General features: G+C 37.1%; 1 protein-coding gene across 11 annotated transcripts in view; it reads right to left on the bottom strand.

The window, feature by feature from the left end:
• NEU3 (neuraminidase 3) overlaps positions 1 to 25,852 on the bottom strand; it is a 62,048-nt gene that overhangs the window by 18,820 nt on the left and 17,376 nt on the right. For 9 of the 11 annotated variants that reach the window (XM_085869123.1, XM_085869125.1, XM_085869118.1 and 6 more), the window contains 2 exons: positions 2,243 to 2,528; positions 396 to 872 (listed from right to left, as the gene is read on the bottom strand). In XM_085869123.1, the coding sequence (XP_085725249.1) occupies positions 396 to 872; positions 2,243 to 2,467 (702 nt within the window). In that variant the 5' untranslated portion in view covers positions 2,468 to 2,528. Of the gene's footprint in view, positions 1 to 395; positions 873 to 2,242; positions 4,070 to 13,055; positions 24,979 to 25,852 lie in introns of those variants that run through there. The other 2 variants (XM_085869126.1, XR_015054942.1) reach the window with 2 other exon arrangements.

Below are 25,852 nucleotides of genomic sequence, written 5' to 3'. Positions count from 1 at the left end.
TTGTCCCTCAACCCTACTGTTGGTGTGTTTCTCCCTTCTCTTTCTACCGTTCCTTTTGTTCGATTATGCCAAAAGTAAAGTGAAGCTTCTTCATAAGAATCCATCTTTGGGTTACTATCACCTGTCATTGTTATCCTTCAAAAAAAATGTTTAATGGCAAATAATTTGGTGTGATTTTTTTTTTTTTCACAGTCATCATGAATCAATTACATTGTTGGATGCTTATTACCAAGAGTAGTACTTTGAGTTGGCAGATACAGGGTGCAAGACAGAATCTTCTTTTGGTGGGCAATGGTCCATGAACAGCTATCACTATAATCATCCTAAACTGGGAAAAAGAGCAAATTCAGTTGTGTTATAAATTAATGCATTAAGTGACAAACGAATTTGCAAACCTGACACTCGTTGCTCCATGGATCCGGCAAGGCTTTGCCGACGTGCCACTCCTCACCATCGTCGCTGTACAAAATGAAGGCGCGGCTTTTGCGAGTGCAATGATGTGGACATCCGCAACAATCAACTTCAACGTCACAGTGGTAAGCATATGCTGGGACAACAAGCCGACCACACTCGAGTTGTATTCCATGACCTGGTCCGACTGCAAAAGTTGCAAATGTTCTAAGGAGGTCTCCAAACACTGTGTCTGTGATGTCTTGCACAGGTTCCCAGGTCTTTCCAGTATCATGACTTGTGGTAAAGCAGAGGCGTGCTGCGCATCGGAATTTTTTAATCTGCCTTTGCTCCGAGACTCCCTTACGAACAGCGATGAAGAAAAGGATGGCTTTTTTAGAGGATGTGTTGTAAAGTGGAGTTGGGTTCATCGAGCGATGATCAGCCAGACAAAGATTGTTCAGAGCCTCTTCTCGTTGCCACTGTCAGTACATGGGTAATGCACTGTCATCAAGATGAAAATAACTTTGCAGAATTATACTATACAGTATATATTGGTGTGTGTGTGTGTGTGTGTGTGTGTGTGTGTCTCTTGTATGCACTCCTAAACCACTGGATGGAATGAGTTCACATTTGTTGGTTGTACTTTAAGTGTGCCTGGGAAGGTTTTCGGCTTAAAAAAAAAATCATTGTCACGGAGGATCTGAAGAGGGATGACAACGCAAATTATCTTTGCAAATGTGTATCGTGTAGTGCCACTCCTGGTTGAGAGAGTGAATTACAAGTCCATCAGTTTACAGTACAGTATTACAATCATATCTCTCTGTATGAAAACCTTCGCATCGTAAACCAATTGGCCAATTTACATATGTGCTCTGTAATTCAAACACTCCTACACCACTGGATGAAACAAGTTAGAAAGTGGTGGTTGTGCTCTGAGTCTGTATTAGAACGTTCTACTAAGTTGGGATTTTCTCTGTGTTATAGTATAATGAAAACTATCATAATCATCATAATGTGGGAGAAGTGCATTGAAACATGCATGTTTGTTTGTTTGAATAACGAAATGCATTCAAATGTGGTGGTTGTACTCAGGTTGTGCATGGAAACACTACAACTAATAATTTGGGATAGTCACCTCCAACTTAATGTTGCCCCCACCACCACTCCCTGTTGCCGCTCCCATTGGGAGTGGGTGTTTATAATTATTGTAATTCAAGAACATAATCCAGAGTGAAGAGGTTTTACATGTTATTATTTTAAGATCAATGCGAATGATATTAAACAAGTACATGTTAATGTCGCTCAAGAAAAATGTTCAAGATAAATCTGCATGGTATAAAAAATAATTTAATAATTCATTTTCAACCAAAGGATTACCACATTGGTAGAACTTGCAAATTGTCAACAGAGGTGGACTGGGAATCTGTGATGATGGTTATAACCAGTTTGATCTGATATTCCATCCATTAGGACCATACTCTGTACAGAGCATTGGTGCTGCCAAAGCAGTCTCCTGGGCTATTAAACACAATCTTGGACGAGTCGCCACTCCAACACAGGATATTCGAATGGCTCAATCATCCCAGCAAGCTGGTACTCATTTTTCTGACCTCTGAAGGATGACAGGCAGTTAACCCCACCTGGTATTTATTCAACGGACAAGCGGGATTTGAACTCGGGACCCTAGGATACCAAGCCCACCAACCTATGAGGCCAACACCAGGCATGATCCGATATTGCATGTTGTAAAATAACTTGTACAAATACATGCAAATAGAAAAGGCAGTTATGAAAGCCAAGAGTGAAGGATGCATGAAGAGTGGAAAAAGGGGTCGGAAGGGTGTTCCACCTCGATCTGTCCACTGCTATCCTTGAGGCCCCTGCGTAGAACCAGCAAGTCTGCTTTGGTGTCACATGGTGTCAAGCGCCGCTCGGCAAATGCGAGTATCCACTGCTGTTTATCTGGAGTGGGTGGAAGAACCAAGAGAGCTGGGATTCGATGGGTCTCATCTGGAGGAGCACCTGGTTGTCTGGAGAAAACTGAAGTGCAGGAGAGATTTCCGTTTTTGGCCATGGTCTCAGCTGAAATTTTTGTGCGCTATTGTTTGGTATACTTTAGGGATTGACTTCGTCACCTAAGAGACAACAAGATAAGAGATTAGTCATTAAGAGCAATTTTGGGTTTAACAAAGGCTTTAAATAAAAAATATTTTAACTCGGGACCTTAGGATCCCAAGCCTAAGAAAGAACGCGCATAAGAATAAGAAAAGTCATCATCAAAATTATTCCTCAATCAACAGCAACAAATGTGCTTTCTCAGGTTTTGTTGAAATAGCCTTACCAAGCCATGAATGAGCCTCAGTCACAACAATGTATAAACTGCCATGATGCATGTTCAAATCCATCAAATATAATCTGCAAGTTTTCTAGCAATTGTCTCTAATAATAATTGTGTGTGTGTGTGTGTGTGTGTGTGTGTGTGTGTGTGTGTGTGTGTGTGTGTGTGTGTGTGTGTGTGTGTGTCCACAACTCCAAAACCATGAAATCTTGCAGCCTGAAACATTGCATGCGAGTACATGAGTGACAATTGGTTGTTTGGATTAACTAAAACACCCCTTTGAAGATTATTTAATTACATCCTTAGTAGAGGATAAATGGGGTTTCCAAGGCATCAATACAAATGAATGGGGAAAATGGGAAAAACTCTGTCTCAAGGCCCCAAAAGCCCAAAAATAGGAGACTGATTTTCTTCTCCCATACAAACAAATGTAAAATTGAGACTGTCTCAAGGCCCAGAAGGTCAAAAGAGGAGACTGATCTCTGCCCCATTGAGCAAATGTTAAACTGAGACCTACTGATTAAAGTACTTTTTTCCTTTCATATTTTTCATTCCATTCAAATTTGTTCATGTTCTACTTACGAGAATAAATAAATTTTATAACATTCATTTCCATCGAGTGTAATCACTTTATCTCTTCAAGCAAGAAACCTCCTTTGGTTTTGTAAAATAGGGCAGAACACAGTCGTGCAGCTGAAAATTTTCCAGAATTACTGAGCTGTTAAAAAACAGGAAGCTGTCCCCATTGTGTTCAACCCCAGGACATTTTCCAACATTACGTAATCATACTTCCTCTCAGTGCTTTAAAAGTCAGCACTCGATCGAAAATTTTGTCTGACGGCTTTTTCATTTTTCTCATCTTGTCCCAATGGTAAATGACAGACATGAACTATCTTTCATCCGACGAAGAAGATAACCCATCACAATATTGGTAAGTTTGTGTGTGTGTGTGTGCATTGTAAAGTACGGCTTCCTCTGAGAATGGCTGTGAAGCAACTGATTATTAATTAAATCACTGTACGACCAATAATTATTGTATGCCTTTTTCTCACAGGTTGTCTCCAATAAGGGCATCATTAATTACAGATGTGGAAAATCAATTATCTGAATTGCATGACGAGTGGATAAAAATGAACGACTTTCTTCAAGATATTCAAATCTTCAGAAATCAACTGAACAATACCATTGTCGACTGGAAAGAATTATTCTCACGTAATCTAACATGGAATGAATTGAGGTGAGGAATTATCACTGTCTCTGTCTTTCTGTCTTTCTGTCTTTCTGTCTCTCTCTCTCTCTCTCTCTCTCTCTCTCTCTCTCTCTCTCTCTCTCTCTCTCTCTCTCTCTCTCTCTCTCTCTCTCTCTCTCTCTCTCTCTCTCTCTCTCTCTCTCTCTCTCTCTCTCTCTCTCTCTCTCTCTCTCTCTCTCTCTCTCTCTCTCTCTCTCTCTCTCTCTCTCTCTCTCTCTCTCTCTCTCTCTCTCTCTCTCTCTCTCTCTCTCTCTCTCTCTCTCTCTCTCTCTCTCTCTCTCTCTCTCTCTCTCTCTCTCTCTCTGTGTTTGTCTCTGTTTATCTGTCTCTGTTTCTCTCTGTCTCTCTGTATCTCTATACGTCTCTGTCTCTGTCAGTCTCTCTCTATCTGTTTGTCTTTCTGTATCTCTCTTTCTCTCTGTCTCTCTATCTATCTGTCTCTGTCTCCATCTGTCTCTTTCTGTTCTCCTTCCACACAACCTTTTATTTGGCTTGGTGGTAATTTTTAAATACCTGTTTTTTTTTTCATTTTCAGAATTAAAACTGAATCACACATGGGTGGTGAAACATGAATTTCACAACCTTGAATGGGAAGATGTTGAAATTCCATGGGGTGATGATTCATTTCCAACTTGTTCCAGTTTAAATGCTCATCTGGAGGAATCTGACATGACACTCTATCTTCTGGAGGTAAATATTATATTTATTATTTTAATCATCATTATGTAATTATCTTCATATACCCTAATTGTTCTTCACTCTTTGTTTGGAACAGAACATGTTGATCGAGTTTCAAAACCAAAACAAACCATCAGACTGCTGCAAAAGAAGATTTTGTTCAATGTTATTACTATTATTTCATTATAAATGCTTTCCTTATAATTATCTGATTTTGAATTACAAGAAAAGAATAAAGGAGAAGTAAAGGGAGGGGGGGTAGGTTCGGTGTGCTCCCCCAACGACCCACCACCCCCCTCATCCCGCCCCCCCCACCCCACCCCGTGTGTGTGTGGGGAGGGAGGGGGGGTGGGATGAGGGGGGTGTTGGGTCAAAAGTGGGGGCGCACAGGGGGGATGAGGGGGGTGGGCGGGGCTTCTGTGGGAAGGGTTTGTGTGGGCGGGGCTTGTGTGGGTGGGGCATGTATGGGTGAGGCTTGTGTGGGTGGGGCTTGTGTGGGTGGGGCTTGTGTGGGTGGAGCTTGTGTGGATGGGTGGGGCTTGTGTGGATGGGTGGAGCAATTTTTTAAATTAAATAAACGTGTGTGGGGAACTAATTAACTAATCACTAATTATGTGTATATGATGAATGTGGTTTTTGTGGGTGGAGCTTGTGTGGATGTGGATTTTGTGGGTGGAGCTTATGTGGGTGGGGCTTTTGTGGGTGGGGTTTGTGTGTGTGGAGTCAAAAAGAGGTGGAGTTTAAAAATGGGATGGAGCCCAAAAATTTTTTTTCAATTTATCTTTGTCTTTTGTAATTCCTGTGAATAAAATGAACCTAAAATTTCTTCCCCTTCTAAATCATATATCTTATAAGTCCAAGGAACCGTATCTATTATATCAAAAATTTTTTAAAGTTTGTTCGTCCATCGTTTAATATAACCTTTTTCAAAATGAGATTTCCACCTATATATTCTTACGATATCACCAACATTGAACTTAGGTTTTCTGACATTAATCTCTTTTTCATATTCTAATTTTGTAAATGTTTCTGATGGTTTCATATTCATTGAGGTGTGAATCATATCATCATACTTATCTACAATTTCCTGAATTAAAGATGACCATTGTTGAGAACCGAGTTGAGTGAATTTTTTATATAGTCTCTCTTTTAAAGTGTGATTGAAGCGCTCAATAACAACCGCATTTCCTTCATTAAAGGTACTGTATAATGTAATGCTGTTATTTTTAAGAAAATTCATAAATGTCTTGTTCTAGAATTCTGTACCCTCATCAGTCCATAATTTTTTAGGTTTTCTCTGACTTTTATCAAATATCTGTTAAAAGGCTAACATAAGAGTATTACCTGTTTTGTTTTTTAAAGGGACAACCCACACATATCTACTTCTCAAATCGATAACGATTAAAGCATACTTGTACCCCTTATCATTATTGAGTTCAATCAAATCAGCGGACCAGATATAATCAACTTCCTTGGAATAAACCTTCCTTCTATGAAACTTTGTGATTATTGGTTTATGTAATTCATCAGCTAATTGCTCTTCAATCTTAATGACATCATTAGAGCCTATAAGTTTTTTGAATTTCCAAGCCCAAGTTTCAAATTAACACTGATCATCTTCTTAACAATGAACCTTTCAACTTTTTCTCTCAAGGTTGGATTTTGTATCGGAGACAAATTATACAACATTTCTCTCTCGGCGTCATGTTTTTCTTCCAAAGTTGTGGTATTCCCAAAATCAATATCGTGCCTCATGCACATTTCATCAACCCTATTGATGGGTTCACTCCATGGATTAGGATTGTCTGCCTCATCTAATCTTTTATCCAAGTTTATTCCTGGACCACAGAAAGAACACCTTGGTAGATGTAATTCCCCTGGTATTGCAGTAGTTGTAAATTTACTTCCTGATAAAAACTTTTGTATATCTCCTCCACGTTTGTGTTTGGAGATAAATTTACTCTTTGTAGAACCACACACCGAACATGTACCTTTTTGTATAACCCTGTTATTTTTACTTTTAAAATATGAGCTATTTTTTAGTATTTGTTTTCTTTTTACATTTGAGACAATAACTCATTTATTTATGAGAATAATTCCTAGAGTGCGAAAACCTTTTTAGTTTCCAACATGCACATTTGAATCTTAATTTTTAAAACATAAAGAATCCTCAGAAATGTCTTCACTCTCTCCTCCATATATTTAAGAAAAAAAAAATGGAAAACTTTAATCAAAGGCAATCACACCAACATCATCAATAATATAATCTTTATCCACACTTTCTCGTTTATATCTTCTCCCTGAAACCGATGTTAATAGTCTTGATGCAAATATTTCTGATAGACTTGTCAATTCTTTATTTTCCTCCTTGGTGCATTGAGATTGATTTTTTTAATGTAATACCCCCAATCTTTTTCAAATCTCACTGGTTTCCATATTTTTATATTTATTTATTCTCTCTCTTTCCTCCCTCTCCCTCTTCTCCTTCTCCTCCTCTCTCTCTCCTCCTTCTCTCTCTCCTCATTTTCCTCCTTCTTTCTCTTCTCCCTCTCCTCATTCTCTCTATCTCTCTTCTCCTTCTCTCTCTTCTGCTTTTCCTCCTTCTCTCTCTTCTCCCTCTCCTCATTCTCTCTCTTCTCCCTCTCCTCATTCTCTCTCTCTCTCTCTCTCTCTCTCTCTCTCTCTCTCTCTCTCTCTCTCTCTCTCTCTCTCTCGCTCTCTCGCTCTCTCGCTCTCTCGCTCTCTCGCTCTCTCGCTCTCTCGCTCTCTCGCTCTCTCGCTCTCTCGCTCTCTCGCTCTCTCTCTCTCTCTCTCTCGCTCTTGTCCCTCTTCTCCTTTCTCTTCTCCTTTTCCCCCTTTCTCTTCTCCCTTCCTCATTCTCTTTCCTCCTTCTCTCTCTTCTTTTCCTCCTTCTCTCTGTTCTTTTCCTCCTTCTCTCTCTTCTCCTTTTCCTCCTTTGTCTCAGTTTCCTCAACTCCTTCCTCGTCCCTTACTATCCTTGAATCACTTACACCCCAAAGAATATCATACATATGTTCATCAGGATTTCTTGTTATTCCTGTATCCAAAATAATTTTTTTACAAGAGGAAACCAATAAAATTTCTTATGAATTTCTAAAAAAGCCTTGCGTTTTCTTAACTTTATAATTTTTTCATTATTTAACATTTTAATTAAATCCAGAGTTGTTGGTTTATTAACATCAGTATAAAGCCAATCTTTTATTTAAAATACCTCATTCTTGTGTTGTAGAACATATTTATTAAAATACTGAACACCCTTTTCTTGAAGGTATGCTTGGACACAGAAATTATAATTTTCTTGAAGCCTTCTTGCTGTCATTTATGTATTAGAAATATATGACAGATTAATATTATGACACAAAACACCCCCCCCAATCTTCCCAGAGTTAAATCATTTTGTATTTCCTTACTTATTACACATATGTAATCCTGTTTTCATGATATATACAAGGGCAAAACCATTATTAAATTTACCCTTATTAAATGCTTTTATTTGTTGTTTCCCAATCATGCTTCCACAAAACTCATTCTCAGCACCAAGTGGATGATATTCTTCCTTACCAGATTGATTTAGTTGTTCCAGGTCTTCTAGGTCAATTTAACATGACCAATTATACCCTAAATCATTCATATCATACCCCCATCGTTCTATTCTCAAACAAACGATATGCCCTTCTTTATAAAATTTTATATGAATTGGAACTGTGAATTCTGTATGACGTGGAGATAAAATCAACACTTCTGTATCTTTGGAATACACAGCCGTTTTATTTAAGGATATATATTGTGATAAATCACTTAATCTCACCAAGTCATTCGCGCCAGTCGGGCTTGGATAATTTATTAATTTATAAGCATTTTTCATATTAATATTTTTTGTTATGCTATATTTCTGTCGTTCAGCCTGTGCCTTTGTGTAATTTGATAAATCGATATCCAGTTCTTGGGATACACCAAAGATAGAACCATCTTTACCAACACAAGTCATTTATATTGGATTAAAAATAATGTCATTAAAATTTTTATTTTTGTTGAGTTGAAATAACACATATAGTCATAATTGACTGCAGCACTTGGAATTTAATTCTTGGACTTGAAATGTTTGATAAACACCATTCTGTAAGAATTTTATGACTTCACCAGGTGGTGGAAGACGAAAACTATCAAAATAATATTTGTCTTGACTATTAAAAATACAAACTCAATGAGAACCGTTCCCATTATTATCTTCTAAGTTCATAATAATATTCTTTGTATGTTTAGACACGTTTGTTAATTCATCTCGTACAAATAACCACATAATGGATTTTTTATTTCTTGCAATATTTGACAAGTTCGAAATTTGATGTGTTCTTTCCCAATTCTTTAAACCACTCATCAATGCTCATTTATTTATTAGAAAGATATAATTCATTACCCCTTTTAGTTAATTTTACACCTGCTTGTGAGATAGAGGAAAGCATATCTCCAACTAACAATCTCACTTTAATAGGCAGACTTTCAAGTTTTTCAGCAAAATCTACAATTACACTAATTTGTTTCTTCCACTAATTTGTTTCTCCAACTCTTTGTTATGTCTTTCCAATTATTTTTGAGCCCGGAGTTGAGCCTTCCTTTCGTTGACAGTTTTCACCGCTGTTGAAATACCACCCGTCAATGCTCCAACCGCACTTAAACCAGCAAATAAAGGAATTAGAAATGGGAGAAATCCTCCACTCGTCTCTCTTATTGAATATTTTTTCAACATTGGTTTTGCCATTTTAATTTTAAGTGAGCCAGTATCGTTCAAGATTTTAACCTGTTCTCTTGTGAGCAAAACATCAATTCTTACTGCTCCTTTTCTCTGAATTGTATTAACGTTAATCGTACAAGTCTTTTGATTTTGAATCCAAGATGGATGATAGTTTTTGAAGATTGATTTGTTTAACATTTACCCTAGTTCAGTGGTTCTTAACTGGGGGTACGAAGCATCAAAGCAGGGGGTACGATATATGGTGTCAAATTCAATACTGTATAGTACTTAAATTCCAATAATAATAATAAATAAATAACTAATAAGAAATGTTTCAATTCATGAATAATTTTAAAATATTATAATCAAATTATATATTTTTGAGGTAGCATTTAATTTTAATTCTTTACCGTTTTTAACTCAAATCTATGATGTAATTATATTTGTATAAGACAGTGTTACTTGGCTTATACTTACGGTTTGAGACTTAATGTGTTTCATACGTTGTCAATTTTACTCATATAATAGGCGTTCAATTATATGACTGGCACTGTTGCTTGGAAGTTGGACATTGCTCAGTTGTGTTTTGGGCTTCGGAGGAACAGGTTCGTACTGTTGCAGTGTGGTGTTTGTTTGATATATTGCAAGAATGTGGTGTTGTAGTGTGATAAAGATGGTGCAATGATCTGATAAGCTATTGTGCAGCAAAGGAGGTATTACAATGGGAAGAGAAGTGATAATGTTGCTGCACTGTGGTGTTGTCATGTGATGAAATTGTAGTAATGGAATGGTTTTGTTGGAATATGAAGCTGTAGGATGGGGTTGTGATGTGTTGTGAAGGGTTTTTATTGTAAAGGTGCAGATATGAAGACGTATAATATTCGTAAATGTGAAGTGTGTGGTTAATACCTCCTGCTGTCCAGGAGGTCCGTCTTATCACTGTGGGTTGTGAAATGGTTTGAATCATAAGCGGTATTTTGTGTGATTTTCTGTGCATTTATTTGTTTTGTTTTCCACATCTTGTAGAGATGAAGAATCCGAGGATCCGAGTCCGAGAATATATTATTTCACTGTTTTTTTTGTGTACGACTTTGTCACTACTTTTGCTATTGATTCAAAAATTCGTTTACTAATCATGTGCATTTATTTTCAGTGCTGAGCCATGTCCAAGAAACACAAGTGGAATGATGACTATGTTCGATATGGTTTCACTTGCATGACAGAAAAAGATGGAAGTCAGAGACCACAGTGCATACGATGCAGCACAGTATTTAAATATGCAAATCTCAAACCTTCAAGACTTAATGAACATTTTAATAATCAGCACGGGGGTGCGAAGTCGGGAAATGATTTCAATACCTTGAAGATCAAAAGGAGACGATTTGATCGTGGTGGTACCTTACCAAAGCAGGGATTTGTACCGATTGAGAAGCCATTGTTGCAAGCATCTTACCTAGTTGCATTTTTGTGTGCAAAGAAAAAAAAAGCCTCATACAGTTTCTGTTGAATCGGTGAAACCTTGTGCACTAGAAATGGCAAAAACTGTACTGGGGACTGAGGCAGAAAAGAAACTAAGGCAAGTCCCCTTGTCAAATGACATGATCAGTTCCAGGATTCGTGACATGAGTAAAGACATCTTGCAGCAGGTGATTGCCGATATCAAAGTGAATCGTCAGTTAAATGAGTCAACAGACGTCAGTTTTTGTAGTCAGTTATTAGTATTTGTGCGGTAAAGGCCCGGTCACACCTTGACGTTTTAGCCAGCGATGGCAACGTATTAAAATGTATGTAAAACGCTGGCTGACGTTGAACTTTTGATGTTTTTTTTTTAAGATTCGGACGTATTCATAACGAGTTGGTTGTATGCATAACATATTAGTAATGGACACAGAACGTTTCGTTGTGTTATAGATAACTTATACCAACGAATGCTGAACCTGTTGTTGGCCTACACAACCTATGCCCAACGATAGTCTAACTTCGGCATAGCGCGTTGCACGCATCGCCGACGATGTCGTGATGTAGCCTATTAAAAGGCTGACTCACAACGATTCGAATCATAACTGCCGTAGAAATGGAAGTGTCAACATCGCGGTCACACCTTGGCGATCTTGCCAGCGTATGCCGACCTAAGAAAAATGTGTCTAAAACGTTGGGGGCACGTCAAATACGGTATGAGTAAGTTTGGTATACGTGAGTAGAACGCTAAAGTACGCTATCATACGTCGTAGTAAGTAGAGTACGTCAAGAAATTTTAAACATGTTCAAAATTTTACGACGTACTCGGCGTATGACACACGTTCCGCATGCGATGGGGATAAGTTTTACACACGATATGCGGACACTTACACACGTCCACAAAGGCTACTTATAAGCTACTCATAAGTCGAAACACGTCGCGGTAATGTCTTTTTTACGCGAAACTTATTTCTAACTTATGTTTGACGTGCTTTGAACCAATTCTTTACGTAGTCCCAACACACATCGACGTATGTAGACGTATTCCAATGACGTCTTCCGGTCGACAAAAAAAAAAAATGAATGTGTTTCTAGCTTACAACTGCCATATGAAGACGTGTTCCCAGCGGTTTTGGGAATTGGTATATAAAAATGCTGCTCATAAAAGGGGAACCCAACAGTGTTTTCGAGTTCCTTTTTGAGTCGATGTCCATGTCAGCAGTAACAGTATCAGTATTAGTATTAGTATTAGTATTAGTAGTTGTTTGTTCATGTTGGCAGGAGTAGGTGAGTGTGAGGGGGAGGGTGTGGGTTATGATGGATCGTCCTTGCGTCCGCGTGTCCACGGGTAGGTTCATAGGCTGCCACTCAACGATTTAAATGGCTGCATCTCCACGATTGAAAGTTGACGCTTGCGCTCAACAATTGGATTTTTTTTACACTCAACGACTTTTAAACGGTACCACTCACCTATTTTCATTGTTTACAATGAACGATTTAAATTGCTGTCACTCGCCTTTGTTTTTTGACGCTGGCGCTCGGAAATTTTAATCGTTTCTATTGAACGTGTAAAATCGCTCAAATCCCACTATTGAAAGTAGACGCTTGCGCTCAACAATTCGATTTTTTTTACACTCAACGACTTTTAAACGGTACCACTCTGCTATTTTCATTGTTTACAATGAACGATTTAAATTGCTGTCACTCGCCTTTGTTTTTTGACGCTGGGGTTTGGAAATTTGAAGCGTTTCTTCTGAACGTGTTAAAACGCTCAAACTCGACTATTTTAAATATACGCTGCCGATGGACAATTGGAATCATAGCCAAGCTAGACATCGAAGTGTGAACATCCTCGTCATGCCGAAGAAAAGTTTGAAGAATGCTGCAAATAAGTGTCCTGGCCGTGGCCGTGGACGCTGACGCAAGGACGATCCATTATACCGACGTCTTTCAGCCTATGAGTAACTTAAAAGTAACGTCTGTCGATGTGTGGCAACGATCGCGTAACGTGCCAACAACACGTTAATCATAGGTTAGAAATAAGTTTCGGGTACGCTAAACATTACCTCGGCGTGTCTCAACTTATGATTAACTTACAAGTAGCATGTGTTGACGTCTGTCAACGATCGCAGACCGTGCATACAACTTGTGGCCAGCGTAGCGGAACGTGTGAGTCATACGCCGGCATACGTCGTGAAATTTCAAGCATGAAAAAATTTGAGGACAACCGAAAAGTACAACGTTTAAAGCCAACGTACAACGACGTATGGCAGTGTTTTTCAGCGTGCTCTCAATGTTATCAAAACTTACCCATAACGTATTCAACGTGTGCCAGCGTTTTAGAAAAAAAATTCAAAAATCGGCATACGTTGGCGAAAACGTCAAGGTGTGACCGGGCCTTAAGTGAAGGAGAAAGAAGTGGTGGAAGAATTCTTGTTTTGTGAAGAATGCTACTGATTCTAATGCTAATGGTGAATACTGAAGAATGATTCGCATGCTACTCTCGATCGTGCCGATTTTGTTTCCATCGAAAGTTGTCCACCGCTGTTCGTATTGAAAGATTTCGGTGCCAAGTACATCAAAGTTTCCCTGCAAGATGCTGATATTCAGCCTTCAACGGACCAGAAATCAGCCTTTGATGTGCTCATGGGGATGGGGAGACGGTACGATCAGATGCCCACTGAAAATTAAGCTGGTTCTGGCTCTGATTGACCGTTTTGAGCGTGTTGACTCCGAGTAGACACCTTTTTTAAATCATATCCAGCACTATGCACTGGTGTGCACGCACACATCTACGACTTGGACAGTAATTTTCTCAGCATTGTTTCCATTTGTTTGATGATCCAACAGGTTCCTTTCAGAAAAACATATAATTTGATATTGTAAAAACAAGTTTTAATCCTTCTTTATTGTTTTTCACATCAGATGATACAGTGAACAATGGCATCCTGCATTTGAATGGTTTTCCATCTTCAATGTTTTCTTAGATCCTCCTGGTCTGGGATTTATATGTATTCCGCCCCCCCCCCACCTGCCCTTGTCTTTTCCATGGAACATCCGAAAAAAAATCATAAAAATATATAATTTCTAAAAATTGAAATTATATTTATATTTATATTTCGACCAACCGACCCTACATTTTAGCTGAAGAACTGCATAAACCAAGTTATAAAATAACTAAGGCCTTATGTGAAACTGGTTTTTCAACTTTCGTACACATCAAAACCAAGGCCAGGAATCGTTTGGATGCAAGTGATGACATGTGTGGCTATCTCAAAAAAAGAACCTCGTTTCAGCATGATCATTGATGAAAAACAACAATAAAAGAGCCATTAGTAATATGTCTGATTGTCGGTGCACTGCGTAAGTATGGTTGTACTTGAAAGGCTATTTTTGTATTCAGTATATTTGTATGTATTCAACGCATTGTATAAATAATTATATTCATTACATTGTATTTCATATCAATTATTATAATTTCATTTATTTCCGTAAGTCATTTTAGACAGGGGGTACGGGGAAATATTATGAAAGCTCAAGGGGTACGAGCACATAAAAAGGTTAAGAACCACTGCCCTAGTTGGTACTTTACCACTCATTTATTTAACAAAAAAAATTATGTGAGACTAATCATAACACCATTATCTGTATCAATCTGTAATTCTGTTTCTTCGAAAAGCAAACAATATGTATCAACTTCTTCACTTTCTCCTCTTTCAATGTATAGGGAAGTATCCACTCGATTATATTTTATAATTTCCTTTTGAGCACTCAGGTCAATCGCATAGGTTGTGTACAAACTTTTAAATGCTGTCAGATCCAAAATAGGTTCATTTCCATTGCTTTCACACACCTTTTGGGAAGACTTGTATGCTTCAGCATAATAATTTTTTTCCCAATTAATTTCCAATCTATCTCGTGGATAAAATGTTCCATCTCGAGAAACACGAAGTTGTTTCACCTTAGCATTATCACTCAATGCATTATTCTTATCAGAAGCATTATCACCATCGGGTTTTTTTTTTTTTGAATGAGCCACGGATATCGTGGCTTTCCTTCCAGAACACCCAAATTCCATGTGTAAGTGGTTTGGTTCAGTTTAACGTGTTGACATCTTCTTTTAAGGTATGATACATTGAGTGGCTTCTGTGAGTTAAGTCTTCCATTCAACATCTCTTCTGTTTAAAGATTAGGAGTATATTCACTAATATACCAACTAATTTCATCAATTACAAATTTATTCTGATCACTAAAAGCATTACCAACACCAAAAAGTAATCTATTTTCATTATCATTCCTTTGTAGTTGAAATCGAATTTTAAGACCATACAGAAGTTTATCATGATCACAAAATCCAAATTTTCCTTTAAGAGGAACTGCCACAATAAAACTATTATCTGCTTTTGTATCATCATTATACATTCTTTTCCTTTGACTATATCCAGGGTCTGTGTTTGTTCCCGTTGAAATATCAGGAATAAAACCTTCGACAGCCCCCTTTCCCATTCTATCACCAAATGAATATAGTGTAAATGTCATCATTTCAGATGTAGCAGACATAATCAACCACTTCAACTTCTTGTGTTCCAATGTACACACGAACACTATCAAACATTTTCCAGAAGAAATCATTTACGAGTGTAGCATTTGTGTTAGTCGCAGCCTTAGTGAATGTAAATTTACACAACAAGAAACTTTCGGATAGATTCAAATAAGTTTGTTGATTATTTATTTCAAAACTTTTTGTTCCATTTGCATTCCAGTCTGTTCCAGTTATTGCATTAACCTTGAAGTAATCTTCTTTTTTAGTGGAGTTTGAGATGATAATGGTATCATACAAATCATAGATACTATCAATTGCTTCCATACTTGTATTTACTTAGGAAAAAAGATGTTAAAACTTTTGAAACCCTGACCCAAGTATTTGACTTATTTTCTGTCGTTCTTGGGGGGGATAACTGAGTTTTGCCTTTCTTAATTTCTTTAATTGCTTGTAATTTATGATTCATTTTGGGCATCTTTTATGCTCTTTACAGCACCTGCTACATTTCCCACAGCAGAAGCAGTTGAACCAATTAGGTCTTTATGTTTAAGAATAGTTGAACCTATACCCATTAGAGCAGTGTTTTTCAACCGGGGTTCCCCGGAACCCTAGGGTTCCGCCAGAGGTCGCTCGGGGTTCCGCGAGAAACAGTAATAAATCGGCTAATGTATTTTTGAGTAGTTTTTGATTGATTTAATATTCGTAATTTTACTATACACGTACAGCATATTGTTGGAAACTCCTTGGTTATTATAATAGAGGCTTCAACCTCTTCTATTATTTACAATTATAACAACCATAGGGAATGTATTTAACGATGTCTATATGGCGCCAGTGTGAAACCGCCCTTACTGGTTAGTGGACGTCCTGTACGCGGCGGATTCGTGTATCATTGAGTGACTGACTCAAGTATGGGACGCATGCACGGTGTCTTTTCAAAATTGCCAATAAACGATGTTATTGTAATAGTTATATACTTTCTTTATGTTTATATGTGTTATACAAATGTGATATTGGTTGTTTATGTATATTTTTTGTGTGTGTGTGTGTTTACAGATTTTTTTTTGTGAATTAAAACCTCGGTGTGAGGTCTCATAAACGAGCAGTATGTTTTTTTTTTCATTGCCAATAAATTTGACAAAAAGGGGGTCATTTTTTTCCTTAAACCAGGTATCCGAAAAAAAATATTATATTTACCACGTGAACTACGATAAAAATATAAAAGAGCTAGATATTAATAATGGTGTATTATAATTTTTATACAGGGGTTCCCTGAGACATGAAAACTATTTCAAGGGTTCCACAAGGATAAAAAGGTTAAGAAACGCTGCATTAGAGTATCAATTATCCTATCTCCTCGAAATTGATGTCCAACACCCCTTTGTCTCTTCGGTTTATCGTATCCTCTGCCAATATACATACCTTCACCCTTGTAGTATGGGGAAAGGAACATCCCATCCCCTGTAATTATTTCATATTTTCCCAACTCGTGTTTCCTCACAATAACCATCGTATTTATTTATTGGAAAACTTCATGTAGGTGAATTCTGATGGACATAATTTCTCCATTAAAATAAATCATGCGATTATCTTGGTCGGTTATCCTAACATTTACTCTGCATATGGTTTTTTCTAACACAGGTAGATAAACTTGATTTTTGGGTTCCATATTGAATTTATAACCAATTGGGGTTGAGTATGCGCTGAATGAAAATATTTTATGTGTTCTTATTCCATCATTATAAGTGCCATCAATCAAATCACAGTGAATTAATACCGAATTTATTCCTGAGGATATTTAAATGACATTATCACTGTAAAACGTCCCATTAGTTTCAATCTTTTTTGAGGAGAAACCCAATAACTCTCGAAATGAATTATCAATTGTGACATCAACCTTGTCGTTATTTTTTGTTTAATTGTTGATTTTGAAGTATGTTTTTGAATATCTATAACAATATTTTTGGTTCATCACCCTGTTCTTTCATAAGACGAGCAATTTCGGAAGATATTTGAGAAATCTCATATGCTCCGGGTGAAACTGTTATCGTTTTGTATCCACTTCCTGGATTATAACTAAACTTGTCATTTTTCTCGGTGATATGAAATAAGGTATTATAAGTTTCCATGGACAATAAAGACACCTCATATTCTTTTGTTGCGTCAAGTTGCAGTGGGTATGGGAATGAAGATGTGTGGTCGCTTGTGAAATCAAAACTAAGGATTGTGCTTCTCATCTTATTTAATATGAGATCAAATGTCTTTGTGTTGATATTTATTAATTATTTTCATGTTCATCAACTGGTCTAAAATGGCTGATGCTTCGTTTAAACAATTGTTATATCCAGCCCTCTTACTACCTAACAGCAATAACAGTCTATTAACTAATTGTGATGGGTCATTTGGAAGAAAACTAACACCTGAACCAAGCCGACTTAAAGCCTGAATAATGTGCATCTCCTTCTCATTCTTCCTACTTTAACCAGAAAGACTAACCCTATAATTGAGAGTCCAGCAGATCAATATATACTATATCATCCTTATTTTCCATATCCAATGGTTGATCAAAATACTTTGATTCATCCCTCACAGTTTAACCTTGTCTCCCATCTTTTGTGAGAAGAAACATTAATCTCGGAGTTAGTTTTACAGGGGGTTGAGAAGAACTCAAGAACCTTAATTCATCATTAAATATCAATACCTTTTCTTGAACAAGATGAAATATTGCTGGTTATTCTGTTGGAATGAGTCCTGCTTTGGTTTTTGAATCCACTGAATATTCATTGTTTTGAAGAGCATTCACAACATAATCAGGGGGTTGATTAATCTCTTCCAGATGTTGAAATAATTCTTTATCATCAAATTCTAATTCTCCTATATAGTGGGGCAGATAACAGCAATTTTTGAGAGGAATCGTGCAAACGATGATACAAACATCAAATTTGGCACATTTGTTCTCCAGGGGATTCTAATCTAATCCGCCTGATTGGCCATTTGAAAATCCAAATTTTGAAAAATTTGAAAAAAAAAAAAAACTTTAAAAAAGTCAAGATCACGAATCAATGTTGGATGGTGGCTGAGATTGGTGAATGTTTCAGAAACGTCATCAAAGACGTTCCAAGTCTGCCATGCAGTTTTCTTCCCTTTACCGCAGAAGGCAGACACGACGTCACATCCAGTGAACGCATGGAAGTATGGGATCCCTCTAGCTTTCTCAGGCCCTATTGCAGAAACTACCTCATGGACTGGAATCCATCGCGCCTTGGCTCCTTGGCCAAAGGCAATCCACATGTTCTCAAGACCTAGTTCCTGTAAGGATGGCAGTACAGATATTGCGATGACTTGTATGTCCGTGTCATTAGTCTTAATGATAATGGACTTGCTACCATCCGTCGTTGCATCCCTGGCGTTTACAAATATTCGAGTGTCAGCTTCTTCATGACAACATGGAGACACAGCATCCAGTGACTTCCTTGTGTTGCTAATGGCATCTTCTCCTTTTGTGACAATGACTGTGCTTGTCGTCTGTGCTTCACACATCTTTTCCGCAAGGAAGTGAAACAGCTCAGTCTTGTTGCTGTCATCTCGAAGAAAGCTTCTCCAGTTACTTGGGGGTCTTACTGGTTCCTGTCACTCGTCTTCTGATTCCTTGCCCCCTTTTCGACCTTGCCTCGGACTTCAGACTTGACTTCTTGTACACATCAAACACTACATCCACTCTCTCGTACCTGGCATCATAGGATTCCACCTTTGGGATGATGTCTTCTTTAGCATAGTCATCAAATATCTTTAAAGTGTGTGGAGGTAGGGCATTGATAAGTGCTGAGCCATCAATGATGACCGCATCTCTCCTTGGTTCTCTGTCTGGGATGTTCACTTGTGCTTCAAGAATTTCAGCCAACTGTGATTTCAAATTTTTTTGAAGTTTTTTTTTTTTTTTTTTTCAAAATTTGAATTTTCAAATGGCCAATCGGGCAGATTTGATCAGAAAGCCCTGCAGAACAGAAATGCCAAATTTTATGCTTGTATCTTAATTTGCACAATTTTTCTACTGTCTACTACACTAATATGCCCTAATAAAATTCTTCCTCCATCACTTGACTGAAATTTTTTAACATTTGAAGTTTTTTAGGAGTGCATAATATTGTTGGAACTGTGGAAACATCTATAATTACTTCTTGGGATGTTTTTTAAAGTGATTAAAAAATTTCTCTTGTTTTCCTTCAAATGCTTCTTCACCCGTTAGTTTCTGTCTGCGTTTCTTCTTTATGTCTTCCTGTTGTTTTACAACTTTTGAAACCAACTCTTGATGTTCCTTAAATCTTCTTGCTCTTTCTTTCGCATCCATTTATTTATTGGAAAATATCATTTAATGAATTGTAAAGATCAACTGGGAAATTTTCCTTTTCTTCATCATTAAAGTAGATGTGTTCAAATAAATCCTTTTCTTTAAATATTTCATCACATTCTTTGTTAACATTAATACGAGTTGTATTTTTTCTTCACTAATACCTGTATCTCTGCTTTTTATATGTTTGCGTTGAGTTTCTTCATCAACATCAAAACCAAATGATAAAATCTTAACCCCATTACCACTCAGATGTTTAATAATTTGTCTCATTCCTTCTGGATTAGTTTCTAATATCCCAAGACCACCAGATTTTAGTTTATTTAACTCACTCTTGCAATGTGAATATTTTGTTGTACCAAGAGAAACCTCCTCAAACATTTGACCTTCATTCCTCAATCGCATATGTTCCTCCACTGAAATATAGTAATAATCTTCACCTTCTACTTCTCCAGGTCTTATTGCTCTTGTTGTTGTCGATGCAATGTGTATCACGGGGTGTTTTTAAAGTAAATTTACAATATTCTCATTTGTACTATACAAGAACCTTGATTTATGAAAGTTTTTTTCCAGAAGCAGATTTACCCACAAGATTTATAATAATAGTTGTCATTTATATATGCAATTGTTTATAAAATAAAAAAATATATCCCTTAATATCTCATCTTGTTTCACAACAATATATTTATATTTTTTAGTCGTGTGCTTCATATAACGGCAAATTCCTTTTTACTACATAATGTAGAACAATCGTCTCTCCAAAAATTGATTATATCTATTGAATTTAACTTAAATAAAATAAAAGTATTAGCATTGTTTCTTATGGAACGACGAGGGAGTTGAAAGTATGATTGACTAAGATAAATACAATTACAAGAAGAATGTCTCCCTCTTGTGTTGTAGCTGTCCATTACCGTTTGGTTTCTCTCATTAACACAATCATCAAAGATAACGAGGTTCGTTTTTGCTTTATCCAAATCTTGGGGAGAAGGTATATCATCCGTATTATCACTAAGAATACAAGTTATTGCTTTTGATTTCCTTTTATATCTCTGTGTATCACAAAATAGTTGTATTATATCTTCAATGTTGTTATCATTTAGTTTGTTTTGAAGTTTAAATAAACCGATTATATCTTCTTTTTGAAGACCAGCATTAAAACCTTGTGAGAGTAGTTGATAGTCAGGTTGAAAACTTGACTTTGTGAAAATTATTAAATTATCATAATCTAAAAAGTTGGGAGAAAGGAAGGAGCATCTTTAAAAGTAAGCAGGTTTTTCCACATCCACTTGAACCAACTATGAGACATCTTAATGATTTTGGAATATTTTTATGGTTGTTAAATTTTATATTATTTTCCCAAATGGGTAAAAAATCATTCATTTATATATTTGGAAAACAGGTTATTTAATTTATTATTGGCTTTTTTAGAAACTCTATATTTTATCCAAAGTTCGGGTTTAATTTCAAGATAATCCAATATTTTATTTCTGCAATATCTTGTGTTGATATTTCGCTGAAAATGACAATCATGAATAATATACAACAACAATCGTTTGAACATTTCTCTTTTACATTCAGTTTCTTCCATTGTAAGGAAAGGTGTATTACTACCCTCATACTTTACATTCATTTCTCTAATCAATCTTGTTAAGTAATTCATTTTTGGTGTAAATCTAAAATTAATTATATTCCTTTTTATATTTTTTATGATCATTAATTAGAAGATAATCACAGAATATACATTGTTTATAGGCTTTTGACTCTGTGTTTAATCCCACTCTATCACATGCAGGACAATTCACAAATTTGTCATATGGAGAATCAGGGAATTCAAGAGGCTCAAAATCTAGTAAACTATTCATATTTATAAAGTAAAACTTTAATAAACTAAAATTCATCTTTGGTACTTTCACAATCATCTATAAAACTACTTTCCTAACTATCGTTTGAACACAAACTCTCAGTATCATAACTGTCGTTTGAACACAAACTCTCGGTGTCATAACTGTCATCAAGCTCATAATCTTCAAAATCTTCAGTTGAATAATGGCTCGTATTTAATTAGTGGAAAAAAACTACCATCTATATCTATCTACTTTTTTTCATGAACAGATTCAATGACCACATTTTTTTATATTGAAGGTAATTTTAAAATGATCCTTAACTACTGTTGAACGAAATGTCATTCACCTGATATATTAACATCCTTTATTTCATCAGGATTTATATCTTTAGGGTTGTCGAAAAAAATGCAAGTTTCTCCTTGCATATTACAGATTGTCTTACCCTTTCTTTCTAAAGCTTCATCCATAAGGTTTATCTTTTTTGATACTTTTTCTTGTTTCATTGCTTTTTCTAGTTCTTCCTAGAAAACTTTAATTGATGTTCTTCCGGATATACTAAAAGCCCTTCCACTGAAGGAAATTGAAGAACTCATATTATTCACCATAATTGTTTTTATCCAATAGTTGTTATATTTATCTTTGTTCAATTTTACATCCTTGGCATATTTCTCAGTATCTTTTACAAATGAAGAGATTGATTGAAACTTGTCTTTTATGTCTTGATACATTGTATTTATAAAGTGAAAAAAGGTGGAGAATAAAATGGTTTTAAGCACAGATTCACCTATAAATGAAACGAAATTTTCATCAAGAAAATTTTATTTTAAGCAAAGTTTTATTATATTGTTACGAATTTGGAATTCGATCGCACTCAACATGCAGGTTCCTTTAGCTCAGTTATGTCGATAAGTGCATGTTCCCTAGATAGCTCACCTTACATTGTTTAATGGGCAGAAATCGATTAAGTGCGCTGCGATTCAATTCAATAGTTCGGGAGTGATCACAACACAAAGGAAGTCGACCCTCCCCTTCTTCTGGGAAGAGGAAGAAGAGCCCTCCTGTCACGTGATTCATGACGAAAACAACTCCCTCCCACCCGTGGTTGTGCGGACATGAGGGGATGAGTCATGCCAGGAGCGGGGGAGGAGCGGAGAAGAATAAGGAAGAGATCCTCTGTTCGTGCTGGTTCAGTAGGTCTTCGGGTTCTGCTTGGCTCGGGTTAGGGTTGAAAGCTTCTTGCTTCTGCTTGGCTCGGGTTGTGGTTCAGTAAGCTTCTTGCTTCTGCTTGGCTTGGATTAGGGTCGAAGGCTTTTTGCTTCGGATTGGCTTTTAGCAGGCCTTCGGGTTCTGCTTGGCGAGGGTTGAGGCTTTTTGAAGGCTTTTTGCTTCGGCTTGGCTTGTTCAGCAGGCCTTGGGGTTCTGTTTGGCGAGGGTTGAGGCTTTTTGGAGAGCTTTTGCTTCGGCTTGGCTTTTCAGCAGGCCTTCGGGTTCTGCTTGGCTCGGTTCACTTTTTGGGCTCTGGCTTGGTTCGTCGAAGAGAGTCGGCTGCTTTGTTCATCGGGAGAGAGTTGAGCTGGTTGCTCGGCTCGAGCTGCTGGTGGTTGCTTCTTGTTCTCGGTTTGTGTTGTGAGAGGCTTTGTTAATCGGAAGAGAGTTAAGCTGGTTGCTCGGCTCGGAGCTCTTTGTTCTCCCTTTGGCTCCCGGCTTGGTGCGACTCCTTGGCCTCATCTTGGAGGTGGTTCTTCGAGGAAGCAATGCACCAATGGGAAGGATCGGCGCCTCGTCTCACCAGCACGCGTTCGGAAGCGCGAGAGGATTCGCAGGAGCTCGGGAAGGATCACAGCTCACGGCGATTGGATCCAGCTCACTCTCGCTGGAGCCCGGGTCCGAGCAGCTTGAAGACCACACGAGGTGGAGAGGTTCGAGATAGGTTCTGGGTTTCAGCTCATCTGTCCTCTGAGTTGAAGTCCTTATTAAAGGCATCAGCCACCATTTCTTGGGTGAGTGTGTGTGTGCGTACAAGTGTTTGTGGGCCTGTCTAACAAGTAGGAAACTGTTAGGTGCCTGTGTTGTATTTGCTTTACATTTAATAATAGAACTCAGCTGTAGGTTTTTGCTTGTGTCTTTTTTCCCCATCCCCCCATTCATTGCATGTCTGTGTATGGAAATAAATGTTCCCCATTGTTAAATGTCACCTGCTCGTTGCGTCCCTTCCTCACATTGACTGCCATGGAGCGTTCGGAATGTTAGCTGGCTGTTTATAAGCTGATAAAACATACATCTGGTCCGACGGGGCTTGGCGATATATTACCACTCGGCAATCACAAACGGAACGAGCTGCTTAAGCTGGTCGTTTTCGTGCAGGCTCCGTTGAGGTGTAGATCCCCGGCATTTCTGTCTGCGCGAATAATTAGGTACATCGATAATTCGGCGATCAACCCTGATGCGCGTGGACAGAAGAGTTGGCTGATCTATGGTGTGATTAACAACACCCGTAGCTGGGTTTCGGCGTTGATCCGGAAACTACAACTCGATTGCTCGTTCGGTGGGCGCGCGGCCGCAATTGGGCTAAGGTGGTCGTCCGCACGCCAAACGGGCGGAGAATCTTCAACAATATAAATATAGTGAATACAACGTACTGCGATGTTTGTAATCACGAATATAAATATTATAAAAAACACCTTCAAACCAACAAACACACATTCAATCTTTTCAGACAAATATCTCCACTTGACCAAGAAACAAAACATTGTGATAGATGTGATAATGATATTCTTTTAAAAAATTTATAATAAACACCTTCAATCACACAAACACAAGAACAATGAAGAAAGGGAAGCTAAATTCTCCATTGAAAACACTGATGGGGCATATAAAAATTAAAGGGCATATAAAAATAAGATTGTTTCACTTTCAAGACCCTGGACCATCTTCAATCATGGAAGCTGTTGATATGGTTAAACAAAGTATTGAAACTATAATTAAAAACACATTAAATGAAATGAAAACTTTTAAGTTTTATATGGGAGTGAAATTGAATATGGTAAGACAAGACAATGAAACTACTCCCTAAATGAGGACAAACCCTCACTTTATCTCATCATTTCAAGATTTTGTAAGATGTGATGTTTCTGATGAACTCCAGAGACAAGAACAAGATGTTGATAATACTGTAGTAGGTAGTGGATTTACTATTACAAAAATAATCTTTTTAGATATACACATCTTAAAATCAGATCCTCTTCAAGCTTCTTCTTATATTGATTTACCAAAAGAGATAAAACTTAAAGTGGTTGTTAATATTCAAAACAAAGATAATAAATGTTTTCTATGGTCTGTTCTTGCTCACTTTCATCCTCCACAATGGAATCCTGAAAGGGTTGAACATAATAAGAAATACGAGAATACATTAAATGTTAAAGATTTAAAGTTTCCAATGTCATTGAGAGATATTCCTAAATTTTAGAAAATGAATAATCTATCTGTTAATGGATATGGATTAACGGATACAAACAAAATTCAGATATTAAAAATTTCAAACAACTATAAAAATGATGAAATGCACATTGACCTTCTCTACTTTACTTCAAAGGAAAAATCACATTATGCTTTCATCAAACAATTCTCAAGATTAACCAAATCACAACTAAATAAGAGAAAATGTAAAACGTATCCTTGTAAGAGATGTCTCAACTCCTTTCACACAAAAGAACGATTAAATCAACATTCGAAATATTGTAGTAATCATAAATCATCCCCAATCAATTTACCAAAAGCAGGTTCAAACATATCATTCAAAGATTTTAACAAATGTATAAAACATCCGTTTGTGATATATGCTGATTTTGAAAGTATCCTTGAAAAGATAGATACTGTTTCTCCAAATCCAAATAAATCATACACAAATAAGTATCAAAAACATACTCCTTGTGGTTTGTTATTATATCAAATCATCTGTTGGTGATGAATACAACAAGTTAGAACTTTATAGAGGAGAAGATGCCTCAGAGGAGTTAGTAAGACGATTGGAAAAAGACTGTGTTAGACGATGAGAAATAATGGTTTAAACCTATAAACCAATGTCATTAACAAAGGGAGAGAAAAGGGAATTTAGAAAGAACAGTATCTGTCATATTTGTGAGGAGAAAATTGAGGGAGAGGTCAAGGTGAGGGATCACTGTGATCTTACTGGTAAATATGGAGGTCTAGCTCATTCCCGTTGTAATCTTAATTACAAGCCTCCAA

The sequence above is a fragment of the Eptatretus burgeri genome, chromosome 2 (assembly GCF_056783735.1).
Source record: "Eptatretus burgeri isolate ZD-2024b chromosome 2, Ebu_testis_v1, whole genome shotgun sequence".
Lineage (NCBI taxonomy): Eukaryota > Metazoa > Chordata > Myxini > Myxiniformes > Myxinidae > Eptatretus > Eptatretus burgeri.
The sequence above is the reverse complement of the archived record's forward strand: the minus strand, read 5'-3'. Positions and strand labels throughout refer to the sequence as shown.